The sequence below is a fragment of the Oncorhynchus kisutch genome, linkage group LG5 (genome assembly GCF_002021735.2).
Source record: "Oncorhynchus kisutch isolate 150728-3 linkage group LG5, Okis_V2, whole genome shotgun sequence".
NCBI classification, from domain to species: Eukaryota; Metazoa; Chordata; class Actinopteri; order Salmoniformes; family Salmonidae; genus Oncorhynchus; species Oncorhynchus kisutch.
The window spans coordinates 1,820,210-1,844,487 of record NC_034178.2 but is presented as its reverse complement, the minus strand read 5'-3'; the positions used below and the strand labels follow the sequence as shown (position 1 = coordinate 1,844,487).

The following is a 24,278-nucleotide window of genomic DNA, read 5'->3' as shown; positions in this document are numbered from 1 at the left end:
TACAGACCAGTCCATTACTACACTATAGAGGATACAGACCAGTCTATTACTACACTATAGAGGATACAGACCAGTCTATTACTACACTATAGAGGATACAGACCAGTCTATTACTACACTATAGAGGATAGTAGTAACACACAGACCAGTCTATTACTACACTATAGAGGATACAGACCAGTCTATTACTACACTATAGAGGATACAGACCAGTCTATGACAACACTATAGAGGATATTAGTAACACACAGACCAGTCTATTACTACACTATAGAGGATATTAGTAACACACAGACCATTCTATTACTACACTATTGAGGATACAGACCACTCTATTACTACACTATAGAGGATACAGACCAGTCCATTACTACACTATAGAGGATACAGACCAGTCCATTACTACACTATAGAGGATATTAGTAACACACAGACCAGTCTATTACTACACTATAGAGGATTTTAGTAACACACAGACCAGTCTATTACTACACTATAGAGGATACAGACCAGTCTATGACAACACTATAGAGGATATTAGTAATACACAGACCAGTCCATTACTACACTATAGAGGATATTAGTAACACACAGACCAGTCTATTACTACACTATAGAGGATACAGACCAATCCATTACTACACTATAGAGGATACAGACCAGTCCATTACTACACTATAGAGGATACAGACCAGTCTATGACAACACTATAGAGGATATTAGTAACACACAGACCAGTCTATTACTACACTGTAGAGGATATTAGTAACACACAGACGAGTCTATTACTACACTATAGAGGATATTAGTAACATACATACCAGTCTACTACTACACTATAGAGGATACAGACCAGTCTATTACTACACTATAGAGGATACAGACCAGTCTATTACTACACTATAGAGGATATAGACCAGTCTATTACTACACTATAGAGGATACAGACCAGCCTATTACTACAATATAGAGGATACAGACCAGTCTATTACTACACTATAGAGGACACAGAACAGTCTATTACTACACTATAGAGGTTATTAGTAACACACAGACCAGTCTATTACTACACTATAGAGGATATTAGTAACATACAGACCAGTCTATTACTACACTATAGAGGATACAGACCAGTCCATTACTACACTATAGAGGATACAGACCAGTCTATTACTACAATATAGAGGATACAGACCAGTCTATTACTACACTATAGAGGATACAGACCAGTCTATGACAGCACTATAGAGGATACAGACCAGTCTATGACAACACTATAGATGATACAGACCAGTCTATTACTACACTATAGAGGATATTAGTAACATACAGACCAGTCTATTACTACACTATAGAGGATACATACCAGTCTATTACTACACTATAGAGGATATTAGTAACACACAGACCAGTCTATTACTACACTATAGAGGATTTTGTAACATACAGTCTATTACTACACTATAGAGGATACAGACCAGTCTATTACTACACTATAGAGGATACAGACCAGTCCATTACTACACTATAGAGGACACAGACCAGTCTATTACTACACTATAGAGGATATTAGTAACATACAGACCAGTCTATTACTACACTATAGAGGACACAGACCAGTCTATTACTACACTATAGAGGATACAGACCAGTCTATTACTACACTATAGAGGACACAGACCAGTCTATTACTACACTATAGAGGATACAGACCAGTCTATGACAACACTATAGAGGATATTAGTAACACAGAGACCAGTCTATTACTACACTATAGAGGATATTAGTAACATACAGTCTATTACTACACTATAGAGGATACAGACCAGTCTATTACTACACTATAGAGGACACAGACCAGTCTATTACTACACTATAGAGGATACAGACCAGTCTATTACTACACTATAGAGGATATTAGTAACATACAGTCTATTACTACACTATAGAGGATACAGACCAGTCTATTACTACACTATAGAGGATATCAGTAACATACAGACCAGTCTATTACTACACTATAGAGGATACAGACCAGTCCATTACTACACTATAGAGGATACAGACCAGTCTATTACTACACTATAGAGGATACAGACCAGTCTATTACTACACTATAGAGGATACAGACCAGTCTATGACAACACTATAGATGATACAGACCAGTCTATTACTACACTATAGAGGATACAGACCAGTCTATTACTACACTATAGAGGATATTAGTAACACACAGACCAGTCTATTACTACACTATAGAGGATACAGACCAGTCTATTACTACACTATAGAGGATACAGACCAGTCTATTACTACACTATATAGGATATTAGTAACACACAGACCAGTCTATTACTACACTATAGAGGATACAGACCAGTCTATTACTACACTATAGAGGATACAGACCAGTCTATGACAACACTATAGATGATACAGACCAGTCTATTACTACACTATAGAGGATACAGACAAGTCTATTACTACACTATAGAGGATACAGACCAGTCTATGACAACACTATAGAGGATACATACCAGTCCATTGCTACACTATAGAGGATACAGACCAGTCTATTACTACACTATAGAGGATACAGACCAGTCTATGACAACACTATAGAGGATATTAGTAACACACAGACCAGTCTATTACTACACTATAGAGGATACAGACCAGTCTATGACAACACTATAGATGATACAGACCAGTATATTACTACACTATAGAGGATACAGACCAGTCCATTACTACACTATAGAGGATACAGACCAGTCCATTACTACACTATAGAGGATACAGACCAGTCTATTACTACACTATAGAGGATACAGACCAGTCTATTACTACACTATAGAGGATACAGACCAGTCCATTACTACACTATAGAGGATACAGACCAGTCTATTACTACACTATAGAGGATACAGACCAGTCCATTACTACACTATAGAGGATACAGACCAGTCTATTACTACACTATAGAGGATACAGACCAGTCTATTACTACACTATAGAGGATACAGACCAGTCCATTACTACACTATAGAGGATACAGACCAGTCTATTACTACACTATAGAGGATACAGACCAGTCTATTACTACACTATAGAGGATACAGACCAGTCTATTACTACACTATAGAGGATGCAGACCAGTCCATTACTACACTATAGAGGATATTAGTAACATACAGACCAGTCTATTACTACACTATAGAGGATATTAGTAACACACAGACTAGTCTATTACTACACTATAGAGGATACAGACCAGTCCATTACTACACTATAGAGGATACAGACCAGTCTATTACTACACTATAGAGGATACAGACCAGTCTATTACTACACTATAGAGGATATAGACCAGTCTATTACTACACTATAGAGGATACAGACCAGTCTATTACTACACTATAGAGGATATAGACCAGTCTATTACTACACTATAGAGGATATTGGGTTTGACCTTATGTTATATGTGTTGAATTTGTCAGCCAACGCAGACCCAATAGGGTTTCAGACTCAATAGGGCTTCAGACCCAATAGGGTTTCAGACTCAATAGGGCATCAGACTCAATAGGGCTTCAGACTCAATAGAGCTTCAGACTGTTGGGCTTCAGACTATTGGGCTTCGGACTCAATTGGGCTTCAGAGTCAATAGGGCTTCAGAGTCAATAGGGCTTTTGTCTCAACAGGGCTTCTGACCCAAAAGGGCTTCTCATGTCTGCATTGGTTATTTTTCATTTTCACATGACACACACATCACACATCACACACCACAACCAAACCCATGCCATCATAAGTAGGGCAACTTTCATTGGTCTGTTTCTCCTGGTCAGGTCACATGGTCAGGGATCGATAACCATGACAGCTTTGCAGACTATCAACGTGGTGAAGCGGTCCAGTATTTTAGCTATCTCTGCATAGCAGAACAGCAGGAAGCAACATGACACCTGTGTCACTCTGACTGACCTTACTGCCAGCTTCCACTCCTCTGGGTACATTTTATTACAATCCAGACTCTTTTGCCAAACAATGTCACTGTGTTCACTGTGACTGGGCTGAGGTAGGAAACTGATCGCTTCCCTAGGCACAAAATGGCTCCGACCCATCCTTTATCCGCACGGCAGCCAGGCACATGAAGAATATGATTGATGCTGAATTTGAAAGGATTAAACGGCGAGGAGAAAAGCCCAACATGGGAGGTGATAGCGGTAATGTTTTCACCGTGCAGGAGAGAGAGGAGAGGAGCGGCTCCGGCCTCAACGCACTTCAACAAGACACAAAGCAGGAAATTTGCTGCGGCAACGAGCCAGAGGAAGTGGAATTAAGGGAGAGACACAAGAGAAGAGAGGGATTCCCTCTAGAGACAACACTCTCTCTCTCTCTCTCTCTCTCTCACTCTCTCTCTCTCTCTCTCTCTCTCTCTCTCTCTCTCTCTCTCTCTCTCTCTCTCTCTCTCAGGTAAACTCATTAGAGAGGGATAATCCACAGACTGCCATCCTTCAGATCATTGTACCTGCTGAAGGGGTGCTGTTAGACCAGGATGGGCTTCTGACAACACAGAAAGGAGAGGAGAGGACAGGAGAGGAGGAGAGGAGAGGAGAGGAGAGAGGAGAGGAGAGGAGAGGAGAGGAGAGGAGAGGAGAGGAGAGGAGAGGAGAGGAGAGGAGAGGAGAGGAGAGGAGAGGAGAGGGAGGAGAGGAGAGGAGAGGAGAGGAGGAGAAGAAAGGAGGAGAGGAGAGGAGGAGAAGAGGAGAAGAGAGGAGGAGAGGAGTGGGGAGGGGAGGGAGGGGACAATAAAAGAGAAGTGAGGAGAGGAGAGAAGTGGGAAATAATAGGAGAGAACAGGAGAATCCGAACCTATATAAAAAATCTGCAATGGCCCCTTTAAGAGAAAACATATCTGAGTGGTTACTGTGTGAGGGAGTGAGAGAGCGAGAGAGAGAGAGAGAGAGTGAGAGAGTGAGAGAGAGAGAGAGAGAGAGAGAGAGGGAGAGAGAGAGAGAGAGGGAAAGAGAGAGATTAGAGATAGAGAGATAGAGAGCAGGAGGTAGAATAACCAGTGACTTCCTTCCTCTCCCTCCTCTCCTTCCTTTCCCCTCCTCTCCTCCTCCCTCCCCCTCCTCTCCTTCCTCTCCTTCCTCTTCCCCTCCTCTCCCTCCTCTCCTTCCTCTCCTTCCTCTCCCTCCTCTCCTTCATCTTCCCTCCTCTCCTTCCTCTCCTTCCTCTCCTTCCTCTCCCTCCTCTTCTTCCTCTCCCTCCTCTCCTTCCTCTCCTTCCTCTCCTTCCTCTCCCTCCTCTCCCTCCTCTCCTTCATCTCCTTCCTCTCCTTCCTCTCCTTCCTCTCCCTCCTCTCCCTCCTCTCCTTCCTCTCCACCCTCTCCTTCCTCTCCTTCCTCTCCTTCCTCTCCCTCCTCTCCTTCCTCTCCCTCCTCTCCTTTCTCTCTGAGGTCCAATGAGATGAACTTAAGAGGGCTGAGAAGGGGAAGTGTTTCCGTTGCGTGTTCCACCACCCTCGGCATCCATCCCTCCCACTCTCTGACTCTGAAGTAAAAGGCCATGACTGACGCACACATAGCGTACATCCATCCATAGCTGTGGCTGCATACTGGCAGGCCCACAGAGAGTGAGAGAACCTTTGAACTCGCTATTAAAAAAGTGTTCAGGGACTTTGAGCAGGAACCTCTGGGCTCCTTCCACATGGTTCTGAATAGAACACAACCTACATCGTCAGCCGTGAAAGCTAAGAAACTGCAGGGGGAGTTGGGCTCATTAGCATTCCTACATAAGTTACTTTTATAATAAGACATAAGGTATTTGTTATCTTTATGTGAAGTCATTGCTCATCCCTAAGCGATGATCAAGTTCAACCTACTGCATGATTTAAATGAAGTCAAAGTTCAATCATATACAGTATTACATGCTAATGAGGGTTACGTTCATGTCACAACTCGGAAAGCTCATGCATCTGTAAAGGGTGTGTGGTCGTTATGCAAGACAACCCCGGCAAACACCCATACGAACGGAGACTTAAAACCGCTTTGAACCGAACCTGATCATTCTGGTGCTGTCAGTCAGACACAGAGAAGAGAGAAAAAAAGGATTTTCCTGAATGGCTTGTGATGGTGATGAAGTAGAAGTCCCTGTGGCCAATGAAAGAAGGGCGTGAGGGGTGAGGGGGGAATACAATCCAGGGAAGGAGTAATCACCCAGTCCTGAGCGTTAAAGAGAAAGTATGTGTCTCTCCCTCATCTCTCCTGGGAGCCACGGCCATGGGCAACACTATGTGGCTTATTGAAACTGATCCCTTTAAACAGAGAGCAAATTGAAAATCTCTTTCCCTCTCCTCTCTGCTCACTCGGGTGGCGCAATTAAAGGAGACAATTGCTGTTTAGCATTAGGTTTAAGGCTCTGGCTCTCTTTTCTCTCCTCTGTGGCGCCTTGAAACCATCTATTACTTCAAAGCCCCCCACTTCTGTCCCAAAGCCCAACACAGTACAGGCCTGGTAATGACTTTCATAGATGTGTCTGAAGCCAACCATCCAGGCAATGTGATTGGTGGAAAACGGAGGGCTGGGGGAGGAAAAGAGCAAAGCGGAGGCAACCTTTCTCGGCTAATGACACTCTCCAGTCTCCACACAGCGTCCTTCAGACACCCCAAAAGTCATCTTGTTCACTGAATTCATTGTAGCCCTAGCCCTCCACTTGAAAGACTCATTAAGGGAAATCAAATGAATCCGCCAGACCAGATTGATGAATACTCCTCCTTAACTTATTCACTATTCAGCCACACAATTAGAATTCATTGCGGTTCAATTTAGAACCCTTAAGTTCTTATTTCTCAAGATAGGATTTGTAGAAAAACACATTTTCCTACTTTTATAATGAAATGAAATCCCCTTTTGAGCAATGTCTCGAACAAAATATTATGTGAAGCCACATGAAGCAAGACAGATAGACGGTCTAAATGTCCTGAGTATTACCCTAGTCCCTTTTGGTGACACCGAAACAAGTTGTTTGTCATCTAGACCTACGCTCTAAGAAAAAAAGGTGCTACATAGATCCTAAAAGGGTTCTACCTGGAATTAAAAAGGGTTCTACATGGAACCAAAAAGGGTTTTCCTATGGGGACAGCTGAAGAACCCTTTTAGGTCCCTTTTTTCTAAGAGTGCACTGTAGACTTCATTTGGGGTTTATAATGGGTGTTGTTGGTCCTAGTGTGAGTTGAGAGTATCTCACCTCCGTCGATGTCCTCGCTGCCAAAATGGTTCCTGTAGAAGAGCATGAGCTCCATCTTGTAGCACTTGTAGAGGGTCACGAGGCAGATCAACAACAACAAGATGGCCCCCAAGCCTCCCGCCAGCTCCACGGTGTACATAAGCTCTGCTGTGAGAGAAGGGAGGGGGAGAGAGAGCGAGAGAGGGGGGAGAAGACGATAATGTTTACTTCACTAATCTTTCTTTATCAAATCCAAAAAGCAAGCACACTCACCAAATACATCCTCAAACACAGCATGGTGTCACTGCTTATTTTCTCTGGATACTTCATTAGCACAGAAGCTACATAACATGATTTAGAACATGAGGGAGATCAAGCCAGACTCCAGCTAGCTGCTAGCATGCTAACAGGGTTCCTAGCTACCACTCCCATTGATTTACCATCAACTATGCTAATGCTAAGCTAACCAACCCAAATCTTGGGTTTGTGAGTCCTAGTTTATCAACTATTCCTTAGGTAGCCCCCTACCAAAAAGAATATTTTACTTTGCGTGAACTACTTCTCCTGAGACGGCCTCTATTTGGTGTTTAGGCCTCAGCAACGCACCAGGCCAGGTCAGCCATAGCCTGAAGGCCCCAGCTATAGCACACGACTGGCCAGGAACTGATGGTGACCTCCCGTTGACAAGGGAAGCTCCATTAAAGGTGTGAGTGTAACGCTGTAAGGGCACCAAACCGAGCAAGCCAAGTCATTAGAGCAGGAATATAATATTGACTGACACAAGGCTGTGTCCCACATGGCACCCTATTCCCTATGTAGTGCACTACCTTTGATCAGGGCCTATAGGGCTCTGGTCAAAAGTCATGACCTATGTGAGGAAGAGGGCGCCATTTGAGACACAGCCTCGGAGAGAGGTGGAGCGAACTCTTTAACCCCCTCAGCCATCCATCATCCTCATAGAGCTGACAGGATCTCCCAGGACCATCAACAGGAAACTCTATGAAACACTGATCTCTGTAAATACACCCCACCACAACTCTGTGTCGAGGTAACTCAGGCACAATGCTATCCTTCCCGGGTTCCATTTAGAATCCTATAGTACTGTACATTGAGGCTGCGGCAGTGTATGTTAGTGAAGTGGCTTCATGCTGTAGGTTTAGTGGAGGGGTGTGCACTGCAAGGCTCTGGTTCTGCTGATTTTCGTCCTTATCTTTTAACTAGGGACTGAGTTCTACTGCCAGTTGTGTGGACTGCTAACATGAAAGCTGTCTACTAAATTGATACATTTTCAGATCAATGTGTCGTGTTTTCCTAAGTTCTGGGGGATCAAACCCTTTTGGGTTCAATAAGAAAGCAAAGAGCCATGGTCGGCAAATCATCACTCTTCAACGCTTTTTAGGCCAGAAGATCTACATTTTTCTGAGACATAACAAGGACAAGGATGTTTTCATCTCGGTCTATAACCAGAAGGACCTGAAGAGACTTTCGCTAGCCAAACAGTACACCACAACAATACACAGAGATATATTATTCTGGTCCCTAGAAGCAGTTGAGATTCTTTTCATCTTGTTGTCTCAAATCCCCCTTCTTTTAAAGACTCCTTCTGAGAATATCTATAGCAATGGCCTTTCATTTCAAAGATACATTTAAGCTTTAAAACATTCACTGGACTGAGACAGCCATCTCTGTAAACCACCCAGGGCTGTGAACATGAGACCCATCAAGATCTTTTATAATAAGAATAAGAGATAACGACCCAGGTCGCAAGCTGATCCATTTTCATCATTTGAACGCTGCAGAAGTGTTTTGGTGTGAGACAGCCATCAGTGGTAAGCCAGAAGTGTTTTGGTGTTAGTCAGCCATCAGTGGTAAGCCAGAAGTGTTTTGGTGTGAGACAGCCATCAGTGGTAAGCCAGAAGTGTTTTGGTGTGAGACAGCCATCAGTGGTAAGCCAGAAGTGTTTTGGTGTTAGTCAGCCATCAGTGGTAAGCCAGAAGTGTTTTGGTGTTAGTCAGCCATCAGTGGTAAGCCAGAAGTGTTTTGGTGTTAGTCAGCCATCAGTGGTAAGCCAGAAGTGTTTTGGTGTGAGACAGCCATCAGTGGTAAGCCAGACGTGTTTTGGTGTGAGACAGCCATCAGTGGTAAGCCAGAAGTGTTTTGGTGTGAGACAGCCATCAGTGGTAAGCCAGAAGTGTTTTGGTGTGAGACAGCCATCAGTGGTAAGCCAGAAGTGTTGTTTTGGTGTGAGACAGCCATCAGTGGTAAGCCAGAAGTGTTGTTTTGGTGTGAGACAGCCATCAGTGGTAAGCCAGAAGTGTTTTGGTGTTAGTCACCCATCAGTGGTAAGCCAGAAGTGTTTTGGTGTGAGACAGCCATCAGTGGTAAGCCAGAAGTGTTTTGGTGTGAGACAGCCATCAGTGGTAAGCCAGAAGTGTTTTGGTGTGAGACAGCCATCAGTGGTAAGCCAGAAGTGTTGTTTTGGTGTGAGACGGCCATCAGTGGTAAGCCAGAAGTGTTTTGGTGTTAGTCAGCCATCAGTGGTAAGCCAGAAGTGTTTTGGTGTGAGACAGCCATCAGTGGTAAGCCAGACGTGTTTTAGTGTGAGACAGCCATCAGTGGTAAGCCAGAAGTGTTTTGGTGTGAGACAGCCATCAGTGGTAAGCCAGAAGTGTTTTGGTGTGAGACAGCCATCAGTGGTAAGCCAGAAGTGTTGTTTTGGTGTGTGACAGCCATCAGTGGTAAGCCAAACGTGTTTTGGTGTTAGTCAGCCATCAGTGGTAAGCCAGAAGTGTTTTGGTGTAAGACAGCCATCAGTGGTAAGCCAGACGTGTTTTGGTGTGAGACAGCCATCAGTGGTAAGCCAGAAGTGTTTTGGTGTTAGTCAGCCATCAGTGGTAAGCCAGAAGTGTTTTGGTGTTAGTCAGCCATCAGTGGTAAGCCAGAAGTGTTTTGGTGTTAGTCAGCCATCAGTGGTAAGCCAGAAGTGTTTTGGTGTGAGACAGCCATCAGTGGTAAGCCAGAAGTGTTTTGGTGTGAGACAGCCATCAGTGGTAAGCCAGAAGTGTTTTGGTGTGAGACAGCCATCAGTGGTAAGCCAGAAGTGTTTTGGTGTGAGACAGCCATCAGTGGTAAGCCAGAAGTGTTGTTTTGGTGTGAGACGGCCATCAGTGGTAAGCCAGAAGTGTTTTGGTGTTAGTCAGCCATCAGTGGTAAGCCAGAAGTGTTTTGGTGTGAGACAGCCATCAGTGGTAAGCCAGACGTGTTTTGGTGTGAGACAGCCATCAGTGGTAAGCCAGAAGTGTTTTGGTGTGAGACAGCCATCAGTGGTAAGCCAGAAGTGTTTTGGTGTGAGACAGCCATCAGTGGTAAGCCAGAAGTGTTGTTTTGGTGTGAGACAGCCATCAGTGGTAAGCCAGAAGTGTTTTGGTGTTAGTCAGCCATCAGTGGTAAGCCAGAAGTGTTTTGGTGTGAGACAGCCATCAGTGGTAAGCCAGACGTGTTTTGGTGTGAGACAGCCATCAGTGGTAAGCCAGAAATGTTTTGGTGTTAGTCAGCCATCAGTGGTAAGCCAGAAGTGTTTTGGTGTGAGACAGCCATCAGTGGTAAGCCAGAAGTGTTTTGGTGTGAGACAGCCATCAGTGGTAAGCCAGAAGTGTTTTGGTGTTAGTCAGCCATCAGTGGTAAGCCAGAAGTGTTTTGGTGTGAGACAGCCATCAGTGGTAAGCCAGAAGTGTTTTGGTGTGAGACAGCCATCAGTGGTAAGCCAGAAGTGTTTTGGTGTGAGACAGCCATCAGTGGTAAGCCAGAAGTGTTGTTTTGGTGTGAGACGGCCATCAGTGGTAAGCCAGAAGTGTTTTGGTGTTAGTCAGCCATCAGTGGTAAGCCAGAAGTGTTTTGGTGTGAGACAGCCATCAGTGGTAAGCCAGACGTGTTTTAGTGTGAGACAGCCATCAGTGGTAAGCCAGAAGTGTTTTGGTGTGAGACAGCCATCAGTGGTAAGCCAGAAGTGTTTTGGTGTGAGACAGCCATCAGTGGTAAGCCAGAAGTGTTGTTTTGGTGTGTGACAGCCATCAGTGGTAAGCCAAACGTGTTTTGGTGTTAGTCAGCCATCAGTGGTAAGCCAGAAGTGTTTTGGTGTAAGACAGCCATCAGTGGTAAGCCAGACGTGTTTTGGTGTGAGACAGCCATCAGTGGTAAGCCAGAAGTGTTTTGGTGTTAGTCAGCCATCAGTGGTAAGCCAGAAGTGTTTTGGTGTTAGTCAGCCATCAGTGGTAAGCCAGAAGTGTTTTGGTGTTAGTCAGCCATCAGTGGTAAGCCAGAAGTGTTTTGGTGTGAGACAGCCATCAGTGGTAAGCCAGAAGTGTTTTGGTGTGAGACAGCCATCAGTGGTAAGCCAGAAGTGTTTTGGTGTGAGACAGCCATCAGTGGTAAGCCAGAAGTGTTTTGGTGTGAGACAGCCATCAGTGGTAAGCCAGAAGTGTTGTTTTGGTGTGAGACGGCCATCAGTGGTAAGCCAGAAGTGTTTTGGTGTTAGTCAGCCATCAGTGGTAAGCCAGAAGTGTTTTGGTGTGAGACAGCCATCAGTGGTAAGCCAGACGTGTTTTGGTGTGAGACAGCCATCAGTGGTAAGCCAGAAGTGTTTTGGTGTGAGACAGCCATCAGTGGTAAGCCAGAAGTGTTTTGGTGTGAGACAGCCATCAGTGGTAAGCCAGAAGTGTTGTTTTGGTGTGAGACAGCCATCAGTGGTAAGCCAGAAGTGTTTTGGTGTTAGTCAGCCATCAGTGGTAAGCCAGAAGTGTTTTGGTGTGAGACAGCCATCAGTGGTAAGCCAGACGTGTTTTGGTGTGAGACAGCCATCAGTGGTAAGCCAGAAATGTTTTGGTGTTAGTCAGCCATCAGTGGTAAGCCAGAAGTGTTTTGGTGTGAGACAGCCATCAGTGGTAAGCCAGAAGTGTTTTGGTGTGAGACAGCCATCAGTGGTAAGCCAGAAGTGTTTTGGTGTTAGTCAGCCATCAGTGGTAAGCCAGAAGTGTTTTGGTGTGAGACAGCCATCAGTGGTAAGCCAGAAGTGTTTTGGTGTGAGACAGCCATCAGTGGTAAGCCAGAAGTGTTTTGGTGTGAGACAGCCATCAGTGGTAAGCCAGAAGTGTTGTTTTGGTGTGAGACGGCCATCAGTGGTAAGCCAGAAGTGTTTTGGTGTGAGACAGCCATCAGTGGTAAGCCAGACGTGTTTTAGTGTGAGACAGCCATCAGTGGTAAGCCAGAAGTGTTTTGGTGTGAGACAGCCATCAGTGGTAAGCCAGAAGTGTTTTGGTGTGAGACAGCCATCAGTGGTAAGCCAGAAGTGTTGTTTTGGTGTGTGACAGCCATCAGTGGTAAGCCAAACGTGTTTTGGTGTTAGTCAGCCATCAGTGGTAAGCCAGAAGTGTTTTGGTGTAAGACAGCCATCAGTGGTAAGCCAGACGTGTTTTGGTGTGAGACAGCCATCAGTGGTAAGCCAGAAGTGTTTTGGTGTTAGTCAGCCATCAGTGGTAAGCCAGAAGTGTTTTGGTGTTAGTCAGCCATCAGTGGTAAGCCAGAAGTGTTTTGGTGTTAGTCAGCCATCAGTGGTAAGCCAGAAGTGTTTTGGTGTGAGACAGCCATCAGTGGTAAGCCAGAAGTGTTTTGGTGTGAGACAGCCATCAGTGGTAAGCCAGAAGTGTTTTGGTGTGAGACAGCCATCAGTGGTAAGCCAGAAGTGTTTTGGTGTGAGACAGCCATCAGTGGTAAGCCAGAAGTGTTGTTTTGGTGTGAGACGGCCATCAGTGGTAAGCCAGAAGTGTTTTGGTGTTAGTCAGCCATCAGTGGTAAGCCAGAAGTGTTTTGGTGTGAGACAGCCATCAGTGGTAAGCCAGACGTGTTTTGGTGTGAGACAGCCATCAGTGGTAAGCCAGAAGTGTTTTGGTGTGAGACAGCCATCAGTGGTAAGCCAGAAGTGTTTTGGTGTGAGACAGCCATCAGTGGTAAGCCAGAAGTGTTGTTTTGGTGTGAGACAGCCATCAGTGGTAAGCCAGAAGTGTTTTGGTGTAAGACAGCCATCAGTGGTAAGCCAGAAGTGTTTTGGTGTGAGACAGCCATCAGTGGTAAGCCAGAAGTGTTGTTTTGGTGTGAGACGGCCATCAGTGGTAAGCCAGAAGTGTTTTGGTGTGAGACAGCCATCAGTGGTAAGCCAGACGTGTTTTAGTGTGAGACAGCCATCAGTGGTAAGCCAGAAGTGTTTTGGTGTGAGACAGCCATCAGTGGTAAGCCAGAAGTGTTTTGGTGTGAGACAGCCATCAGTGGTAAGCCAGAAGTGTTGTTTTGGTGTGTGACAGCCATCAGTGGTAAGCCAAACGTGTTTTGGTGTTAGTCAGCCATCAGTGGTAAGCCAGAAGTGTTTTGGTGTAAGACAGCCATCAGTGGTAAGCCAGACGTGTTTTGGTGTGAGACAGCCATCAGTGGTAAGCCAGAAGTGTTTTGGTGTTAGTCAGCCATCAGTGGTAAGCCAGAAGTGTTTTGGTGTTAGTCAGCCATCAGTGGTAAGCCAGAAGTGTTTTGGTGTTAGTCAGCCATCAGTGGTAAGCCAGAAGTGTTTTGGTGTGAGACAGCCATCAGTGGTAAGCCAGAAGTGTTTTGGTGTGAGACAGCCATCAGTGGTAAGCCAGAAGTGTTTTGGTGTGAGACAGCCATCAGTGGTAAGCCAGAAGTGTTTTGGTGTGAGACAGCCATCAGTGGTAAGCCAGAAGTGTTTTGGTGTGAGACAGCCATCAGTGGTAAGCCAGAAGTGTTGTTTTGGTGTGAGACAGCCATCAGTGGTAAGCCAGAAGTGTTTTGGTGTTAGTCAGCCATCAGTGGTAAGCCAGAAGTGTTTTGGTGTGAGACAGCCATCAGTGGTAAGCCAGACGTGTTTTGGTGTGAGACAGCCATCAGTGGTAAGCCAGAAATGTTTTGGTGTTAGTCAGCCATCAGTGGTAAGCCAGAAGTGTTTTGGTGTGAGACAGCCATCAGTGGTAAGCCAGAAGTGTTTTGGTGTGAGACAGCCATCAGTGGTAAGCCAGAAGTGTTTTGGTGTGAGACAGCCATCAGTGGTAAGCCAGAAGTGTTTTGGTGTGAGACAGCCATCAGTGGTAAGCCAGAAGTGTTTTGGTGTGAAACAGCTAAAGGGATGTGGCGGTCATGAAATGTTGACAGCTGGTGATTGTCAAGCAAATAACTGTCATTCTCAAGGTAATTGATCGTTAATTAAAATAAACACATTTAGCATCTCCTGGCTTCCACACAGCCTACAAGCCACTGATGCAGATCTTTGGAACATCTACATTAAAAAAGTCTAATAAATCCATATAATATAGCCTACACCTTCACAATAAATCCATGATTTATTTTAGACAGGTCTAAAGAATCATGATATGTAGAAAATGTAGTCTATTTCAGAGGAACAGAATAACATACTCTGAGTTGTCCTTGTGTTAGGTCCTGATCTGGCTATGCCAAATGGCTGTGGGCTACCCTAGTTAAGATGTGCTTAGAATTCCGTGGCATTACTTCATAGTATGAAGAATACAATTGAACATAGCTGAATAAAATATAAAATATATTTTCTCCAAACGATTTGAAGGAGTGCTGTTGAGCAGTTCACAAAGAAACAGGAACTCCTACAGTATCTGCTTCATTTACAGTTATTCATGTAACCTGTTGTTCTACAACTGTTGGCCGATATATTAGGATGTGTAATACATTGTAAGGCTGCATGATGCGACTCTAATGATGATTTGAAAAAAGTAGCTTGAAAGGCCTGAGCTCTGCTTTGTTTTTTTGTGCGCACACATCGGGGACGCAACTGTGCACGTCCTTATCCAATTCCATATTGAAGATATCGGAAGAACTGTCCACAGCCATGGTTTCTTATGCTGGGCATCATTCACAGGTGATAATATATCATTCACAAGTGACAGGCTAATATTGTCACCCATCACACTATTCTTGATTGAATCTGGTCTTTACATATACAAAATAATATATGTGTGACATTTGTTTTGATTTAGAATGGACCATTATCATGCACCTGTCTCGAAACAGGGGCAGCGTGAAAGAATACATGTCATCTATGTACTTAAAAGGCAAATGGAGGAAGCTTTTCCTGTGGACCATTTTCCTGCCAGCCAGGTGGGCTATACTCCTATTGTAAAGAGTAGCAATGTGCTTAATATTAGGAAAGTTGAGAAATAGCCTATTAGGAAAGTTGAAAAATAGCCTAGCCTATAGAAAGCTGATGGGATCCTCCTCTTTTTATTAGCGGCCATCACTCTGTTTTCTCACGCAATTGCATAGCCAATAGAAATGTTTCGCAACATGAGCTCATGGGCTCTCATGAAGTGTTTGATTAGATTTTCAATAACATTTGCATTGATTTCAGAGTGATTCGAGGGACAATAGAGTGCTGAGTACCAGGCAGTTAGTAAGTTTTGGTAGGCTACTAATGACCAGCAGCAGCAGCATCCGAACTTGGAGAAGCCTAATTACCATGACCTACTGGTCACATGCAATTTGACTCGTGATTGCCGGTGTGGTGGTAATACGGTCACCGCAACAGCACTAGTCAGCCATCAGAGTGGTAAGCCAGAAGTGTTTTTTTTAGACAGCCATTAGAGTGGTAAACCAGAAGTGTTTTTTTAGACAGCCATTAGAGTGGTAAACCAAAAGTGTTTTTTTAGACAGCCATCAGAGTGGTAAACCAGAAGTGTTTTTTTTAGACAGCCATCAGAGTGGTAAACCAGAAGTGTTTTTTTAGACAGCCATTAGAGTGGTAAACCAGAAGTGTTTTTTTAGACAGCCATTAGAGTGGTAAACCAGAAGTGTTTTTTTAGACAGCCATTAGAGTGGTAAACCAGAAATGTTTTTTTAGACAGCCATCAGAGTGGTAAACCAGAAGTGTTTTTTTAGACAGTCATTAGAGTGGTAAACCAGAAGTGTTTTTTTAGACAGCCATCAGAGTGGTAAACCAGAGGTGTTTTTTTAGACAGCCATCAGAGTGGTAAACCAGAAGTGTTTTTTTAGACAGCCATCAGAGTGGTAAACCAGAAGTGTTTTTTTAGACAGCTATCAGAGTGGTAAACCAGAAGTGTTTTTTTAGACAGCCATCAGAGTGGTAAACCAGACAAGTGTCAACAACTGATCTCCCATCTGCCTCTTTGATCTGAGAGCTGCTCTATCCCTCCGACACAATCATCTTTCACCTTGTGCTCTGGAGAATTTACACTCCTCTTTTCATTCCTGTCTTCTTTGTGTGTGTTTTTGTGTGTTTTTGTGTGTGTTTTTGTGTTTTTGTGTGTGTGTGTGTGTGAGAGTGAGCAGTCTTTCTGAGTTGTAGTGTTTCATGGTAGCCTCTGTATGGTTTTCAATGATCACTTATAGTGTGTATTGTTGAAACGGTTGTGGAAGTGTGTGTGTGTGTGTGTCTGTGTGTGCGTGTTAAAAATCACGATTTAAGTAAATACATTTAGCTGCTTACGTAAGTGTTGCGGTTTTCTCAGCGGCCGTAAAAGTGTTGAATATATTTACATAGTAAGTTATTTCCTCTTTTAAGCTTGCAGCTTTTGAGAAAGCTTTGATGGCATCCCAGTTCCATTTCATTTGGTTTATTAAAGGATTTCTACAGAGAATAAACTGCACGAGATTAGGTTGGCCATTTGGATTGAAACATCAAATCACTTTCCCTTGTGTTCCACTCGGAAGACCAAGTTAGACCAAGGTTCACTTGGATGGTTGTTTGTGATGTTTATTGATGATTGAATCTAAACCCTGGTCATATTTAGGTCTCAAGTGAGAAGAAGTCCAAAATAGTTGCACCAGTCTGATGTCATGCCAATTAAGCATTATTTTTGTATTGGACACACAGGTGCGCACACGCACGCACACACACGTAGAGAATAAATATTGACAGAAAGATGAAACACCACCTTGTCTCTGTCCAATCAGCACGCTCTTTACTGCAGCCTGACCAGCCAATCAGCAGTGTATCATCAGTGCTTTGAAAGTATGCAAACTTGAGGATTTGGGTCACCCTGTTCTTTCTGGATATGTGTCCTGTTGATAACAAGTCTCTGCTGGGGAACAAGGGAGTCCTTCTCCTTAAAAGCGAGAGAAAGAAGGAGAGAGATAAAGGAAGATAGACACCACTCTGGCGAGACATGAAAATAGGACAGCTAATTAGAGGACGCTATCTGAATTAAAGAAGAAAGCAGTCTTTGAAGATGCTTGTCTGATTTCCTACCTGTTACATTTTTCACTTCATTTGCTTAGGAATTCTTCCATGTGATTATCTGTGCCATGCCCAAAATAATGGTCCTCTCAAACCAGGACTCTTCAGTGTGTGTGTGTGTCTGTGTGTGTGTGTGTGTGTGTGTGTGTGCAAGCGTTTGTGAGTCTGTTTGCATGTCAGTCTGTCTCTCTGTGTCAAATCATCTTTATGTAAACATATACACCGTCTATGAACGGTCTCTTTCATGTGGCGTGGTCGCTGCAGATAAAGAATCAGACCAAGTTGTTATGCTGGGCTTTTATCCTACTTATTTATTTATTATGCTGCTGGGCCAATTGATGTGCTGTGGCTTGTGGGGAGATGGAACTGATTGTAAATTGTCCTGGCTCCTCTAATGTAAGCACTTGGTGCCTGGCCATCGGAGTCTCTCTGTCTGTCTGTCTGTCTCTCTCTCTCTCTCTCTCTCTGTCTCTCTCTCTCTCTCTCTCTCTCTCTCTCTCTCTCTGTCTCTCTCTCTCTCTCTGTCTCTCTCTCTCTCCGTCTCTCTCTCTCTCTCTCTCCTCTCTCTGTCTCTCTCTCTCTCTCTCTCTCTGTCTCTCTCTCTCTCTCTCTCTCTGTCTCTCTCTCTCTCTCTCTCTGTCTCTCTCTCTCTCTCTCTCTCTCTCTCTCTCTCTCTCTCTCTCTCTCTCTCTCTGTCTCTCTCTCTCTCTCTGTCTCTCTCTCTCTCTCTCTCTCTCTCTCTCTCTCTCTCTCTCTCTCTCTCTCTCTCTCTCTCTCTCTCTCTCTCTCTCTCTCTCTCTCTCTCTCTCTCTCTCTCTCTCTCAGTTCTTTTGATAATTGTTTTCTTTATTACATCCTCTGGCATTGCTGCTCTAATAACTTATTAATGGCAGCCGTTCAGCCTCGGTCGGTGTCGGTGCATTCAGTTTGGCCTGGAAGATGACACTGGCCCTCACTGATTTATCAGCATCGGCTGTACAAGGTGAGAATAATTTACTCTGTTTGAGGTGCTAAATTGTGGCAACGGGTGCATGAAATGTGACAGAAAATGAGAGAGAGCCCGAGCCAGGAGAGGAGCGCTCAGGGGCGGGGAGGAAGAAAACAAGCCAGCGGACCTTGGCTTTAATGGACATTGTTTTCAGTGTGTTTTGATGCACCACAGAGGCTCGCGACCTTGAGACAACGACGACGGATGGATAGAAAGGCTGCTACTTTCATCATTTTAATCCAGGGGTTTTATAGAGAGATTTGTCAGGTTTGACACTGGCTGCTTAATCTTTATTCAGAGTGGCAAAAATGGCTTCCTTGTTGTTGTGGTTGTTTTCTGACAGGGTCATAAAGTCAATAGTGACAACAACCTTGGACCTCTACATAGCTTGTTTTATACTACATTGACTTTCGGCTCTATTCAACAGTGATTCAGAGGTCTACAACTCAGGCCCTTGAATAGAAGGACCATGGAGCCCAAATCATTCCTAAATCTGAAGGATTTACTTGAACTAGTCCCACAGAGAAGGCCTCCCCAGTGAAATCACCTATTATAATGGATGCTTTCATCCAGTACCCAGCAGGCAAATAAGGTACCCTTTGTCCTCCTAATGTGGAAATCAATCCATCGTCCTCCGCCTCTCTCCCCTGGAGACGCAGCACAGGGCAGCCAACACGCTCCACCACTCAACACCCTCCACACCTTCAACACCCTCCACACCACCACACCCTCCACACCTCCACACCCTCCGCACCCTCCACACCACACCCACAACCCACATGTCAGTGACAAATCCCAATGGCAGCCGTCCCTCCAAACACACTAGCCCTGTGAGGAGGAGGTGGGGGGGAAACAAGATGAATGGAGAGGTGCCCAGTAGCTCTGTCAAATCTAGCGCTGTGTAAGTGAGGCACAGTCCCCGACCGTCGGGAGATCATTTGTCTTAATCTATGGGCAGAGAGTGTCAGGATGTGGGCTGTGGGCTGTGGGCCAGGCAGAGAAGAATGGACCTCTTTAGTGTAATCTCTGACACCTGACCGACGGTGCGCTGATACACGGGGACAAGATCTTTGATTCAACCAGGAGATGGAGGGAAGAGAGGAGGAGAGAAGGAGAGGAAGGAAGAGAAGAAAGGGAAGGAGGCCTCAGCTGGAGGACAAACAGTTGGTTTAGAGGGGGTGGGGATGCATGCATAGATCAATTTTAACAATTTACCTTACTGAAATTGAGGGGATGAGGGGGTGGGGAGGAAGAGGATGAGGTCTTCCTCCTCTTCCCTCTTCCTCCCCACCCCCTCATCCTCTTCCTCCTCTTGATGAGGGGGTGGGGGGATATAGGAAGAGGGAATAGGAGGTAGGGGATGAGGGGGTGGGGAGATATAGGAAGAGGGAAGAGGAGGTAGGGGATGAGGGTGTGGGGGGATATAGGAAGAGGGAAGAGGAGGTAGGGGATGAGGGGGTGGGGGGATATAGGAAGAGGGAAGAGGAGGTAGGGGATGAGGGAGTGGGGAGGTAGAGGAAGAGGGAAGAGGAGGTAGAGGATGAGGGGGTGGAGAGGTGGAGGACGAGGGAAGAGGAGGGAGAGGATGAGGGGGTGGGGAGGAAGAGGGAAGAGGAGGTAGAGGATGGGGGGGTGGGAAGGAAGAGGGAAGAGGAGGTAGGAGATTAGGGGGTGGGGAGTTAGAGGAAGAGGGAAGAGAAGGTAGAGGAAGAGGGGGTGGGGAGGAAGAGGGAAGAGGGAAGAGGAGGTAGAGGATGAGGGGGTGGGGAGGAAGAGGGAAGAGGAGGTAGAGAATGAGGGGGTGGGGAGGAAGAGGGAAGAGGAGTTAGAGGATGAGGGGGTGGGGGAGGAAGAGGGAAGAGGAGGTAGAGGATGGGGGGGTGGGAAGGAAGAGGGAAGAGGAGGTAGGAGATTAGGGGGTGGGGAGTTAGAGGAAGAGGGAAGAGAAGGTAGAGGAAGAGGGGGTGGGGAGGAAGAGGGAAGAGGGAAGAGGAGGTAGAGGATGAGGGGGTGGGGAGGAAGAGGGAAGAGGAGGTAGAGAATGAGGGGGTGGGGAGGAAGAGGGAAGAGGATGTAGAGGATGAGGGGGTGGGGAGGAAGAGGAAGAGGAGGTAGAGGATGAGGGGGTGGGGAATTAGAGGAAGAGGGAAGAGGAGGTAGAGGATGAGGGTTGGGGAGGAATAGGAAGAGGAGATAGAGGATGAGGGGGTGGGGAGGAGGAGGAAGAGGAGATAGAGGATGAGGGGTGGGGAGGAAGAGGAGGTAGAGGATGAGGGGTGGGGAGGAAGAGGAGGTAGAGGATGAGGGGATGGGGAGGAAGAGAAAGAGGAGGTAGAGGATGAGGGGTGGGGAGGAAGAGGAAGAGGAGGTAGAGTGACATCACCCTTTACCATGTTGGCTGTCTGGTGGATGGCTTGTGACGTCACCCTTTATCATGTTGGCTGTCTAGTGAACGGCTTGTGACCTCACCCTTTACCATGTTGGCTGTCTGGTGGATGGCTTGTGTCATGACGTGGCCCTCTTTGGATATAGCAAGCACCAACTCTCTCTCTCTCACCACCTCTCTCTTCCCCCTATACCCAGGCTCTGTTATCTCAGGTCGTAAATTCCTGGAGGAGACTCTCTCCCTCATGCAGTATAGAGAGAGAAAGGTTCACAGTAGAACAAAGGAACTTATTCTATCTCACAGAACATGAGAACTGAACTATATCCATGTTTTGGAGAATGTGTAACCGGTCGGTGGAGAATCCAGCTACGACCGGTCCGTTTTGTTTAATGTTTGTGACCTCATTGAGAGACAATACAGCCACATTACCATAACTCTGTTTATACAAGAGTCTCCGTTATGAGATTTGCATCTAATTATTATATAAAATGAATGAGTAAAGATGAAACTATTTGTGAACGTATGTATTGTGATTTTAAACTGCTAATGAAAGAGAATCCAATTCCCTTTAAAGTTTCACTAAGTCATTGGCCCGCCCCCGTGAGCACAGACATCGATCTGGCATCATCGGTCAGCATTTTTACTGTGCCGAATAAAACCCACACCTGGAGAAGCCCACTTCAGACCATGGTACCTCGAGCATCGAAGGGGCTAAGGTTTGAGTAGAGACCACAAAAACCACAGGATAAGCTAAGGTTGTAATGGTTGCTGAATTCTTAACCATATCATGTGGTTAAACTCAGAGACTATCGATTCGACAGAATAAGAGCAACTCTTTGATACTAATTTCTAGTCTGCAGCTAGAAGTTATGTCGACCTGAAATGCAAAGACCGACAAACGCTGAAACATCTATTCTATAAGAACATTTCTGAATGTTACTCTGAGAAACAGCTTCTATCTCAAGGCAATCAGACTGTTAAACAGCCACCACTAACATTGAATGGCTGCTGCCAACACACTGACTCAACTCCAGCCACTTTAATAATGGGAATTGATGGGAATTGATGTAAAATATATCACTAGCCACTTTAAACAATGCTACTTAATATAATGTTTACATAACCTACATTATTCATCTCATATGTATACGTATATACTGTACTCTATATCATCTACTGCATCTTTATGTAATACATGTATCACTAGCCACTTTAAACTATGCCACTTTGTTTACATACCCTACATTACTCATCCCATATGTATATACTGTACTCAATATCATCTACTGCATCTTGCCTATGCCGTTCTGTACCATCACTCATTCATATATCTTAATGTACATATTCTTTATCCCTTTACACTTGTGTGTATAAGGTAGTAGTTTTGGAATTAGTTAATTAGTTAGATTACTCGTTGGTTTTTACTGCATTGTCGGAACTAGAAGCACAAGCATTTCGCTACACTCGCATTAACATCTGCTAACCATGTGTATGTGACAAATACATTTGATTAGATTTTTGATTTGATTTGAAGTAACCATTCTAACCAAAGACTCCAGGGACGCAGAGAGAATCTCGGATGAACTTTCCAACAGAAAAGGACGATTCCAACAGAAATCCCGACGACACACTGAGCGTAAATATATATATTGATTGCAATTATTCCCGAATGAGTGAGCATTCATGTTCAAAGGATTGGCATTTCAATTGTTAGAATTATCAACTGTGTAGTGTCTTTTGTCTTTCGCGCCTTTCTCAGTCCCTTTGTCTACCAAGCCGCCATACCGGTTTAGCCCACTGGGGCACATTCCCTATCATTTCCTTGTAACCATATCTGCTTTGTTTGTTTGTTGATGCATTTCTGTGATTATTTAGTTAGTAAATAAATTATTAAGATAATTGATGTATGGATGATTCATAGTGAAAGCTGGGTTCATGCAGATAACCAACAATTTACGACGTTTAGAATGAGACTAACGTGAGGTAAAGAATAATTCATGAATTAGAAGAAATATCTGTAGTTATATTAGGAAAATTTTAACTTTGTAATCGGAAGATTTTCCTTGGTGCCCCGACTTCCTAGTTAATTACATTTACATGATTAGTTTAATCACGTAATAATAATTACAGAGAATTTATTTGATAAAATAAGTCTTCACTTTAATGGTGCCAAAGACAGGACACTTGTCACATAACCCTTTATCATGTTGGCTGTCTGGTGGATGGCTTGTGTTGTGGTGTTGGGGGATCAGGCCCTGTCTGGTGGATGGCTTGTGTTGTGGTGTTGGGGGATCAGGCCCTGTCTGGTGGATGGCTTGTGTTGTGGTGTTGGGGTCCAGGCCCTGTCTGGTGGATGGCTTGTGACATTACCCTTTATCATGTTGGCTGTCTGGTGGATGGCTTGTGACATTACCCTTTATCATGTTGGCTGTATGGTGGATGGCTTGTGACATTACCCTTTATCATGTTGGCTGTCTGGTGGATGGCTTGTGCTGTGGTGTTGGGGGACCAGGCCCTGTCTGGTGGATGGCTTGTGTTGTGGTGTTGGGGGACCAGGCCCTGTCTGGTGGATGGCTTGTGTTGTGGTGTTGGGGGACCAGGCCCTGTCTGGTGGATGGCTTGTGTTGTGGTGTTGGGGGATCAGGCCCTGTCTGGTGGATGGCTTGTGTTGTGGTGTTGGGGGATCAGGCCCTGTCTGGTGGATGGCTTGTGTTGTGGTGTTGGGGTCCAGGCCCTGTCTGGTGGATGGCTTGTGACATTACCCTTTATCATGTTGGCTGTCTGGTGGATGGCTTGTGACATTACCCTTTATCATGTTGGCTGTATGGTGGATGGCTTGTGACATTACCCTTTATCATGTTGGCTGTCTGGTGGATGGCTTGTGCTGTGGTGTTGGGGGACCAGGCCCTGTCTGGTGGATGGCTTGTGTTGTGGTGTTGGGGGACCAGGCCCTGTCTGGTGGATGGCTTGTGTTGTGGTGTTGGGGGACCAGGCCCTGTCTGGTGGATGGCTTGTGTTGTGGTGTTGGGGGATCAGGCCCTGTCTGGTGGATGGCTTGTGTTGTGGTGTTGGGGGATCAGGCCCTGTCTGGTGGATGGCTTGTGTTGTGGTGTTGGGGTCCAGGGCCTGTCTGGTGGATGGCTTGTGACATTACCCTTTATCATGTTGGCTGTCTGGTGGATGGCTTGTGCTGTGGTGTTGGGGGACCAGGCCCTGTCTGGTGGATGGCTTGTGTTGTGGTGTTGGGGGACCAGGCCCTGTCTGGTGGATGGCTTGTGTTGTGGTGTTGGGGGATCAGGCCCTGTCTGGTGGATGGCTTGTGTTGTGGTGTTGGGGGATCAGGCCCTGTCTGGTGGATGTCTTGTGTTGTGCTGTTGGTTGATCAGGCCCTGTCAGGT

The 24,278-nt window shown here is 45.2% G+C and overlaps 1 protein-coding gene across 4 annotated transcripts in view; it reads right to left on the bottom strand.

Moving 5' to 3' along the window:
• The window catches only part of LOC116374138 (interleukin-1 receptor accessory protein-like 1), a 399,675-nt gene that overhangs the window by 15,872 nt on the left and 359,525 nt on the right, over positions 1-24,278 (bottom strand). For all 4 annotated transcript variants that reach the window (XM_031823979.1, XM_031823977.1, XM_031823980.1 and 1 more), the window contains exon 9: positions 7,249-7,395. In XM_031823979.1, coding sequence (XP_031679839.1) covers positions 7,249-7,395 — 147 coding nt within the window. The remainder of the gene's footprint in view (positions 1-7,248; positions 7,396-24,278) is intronic.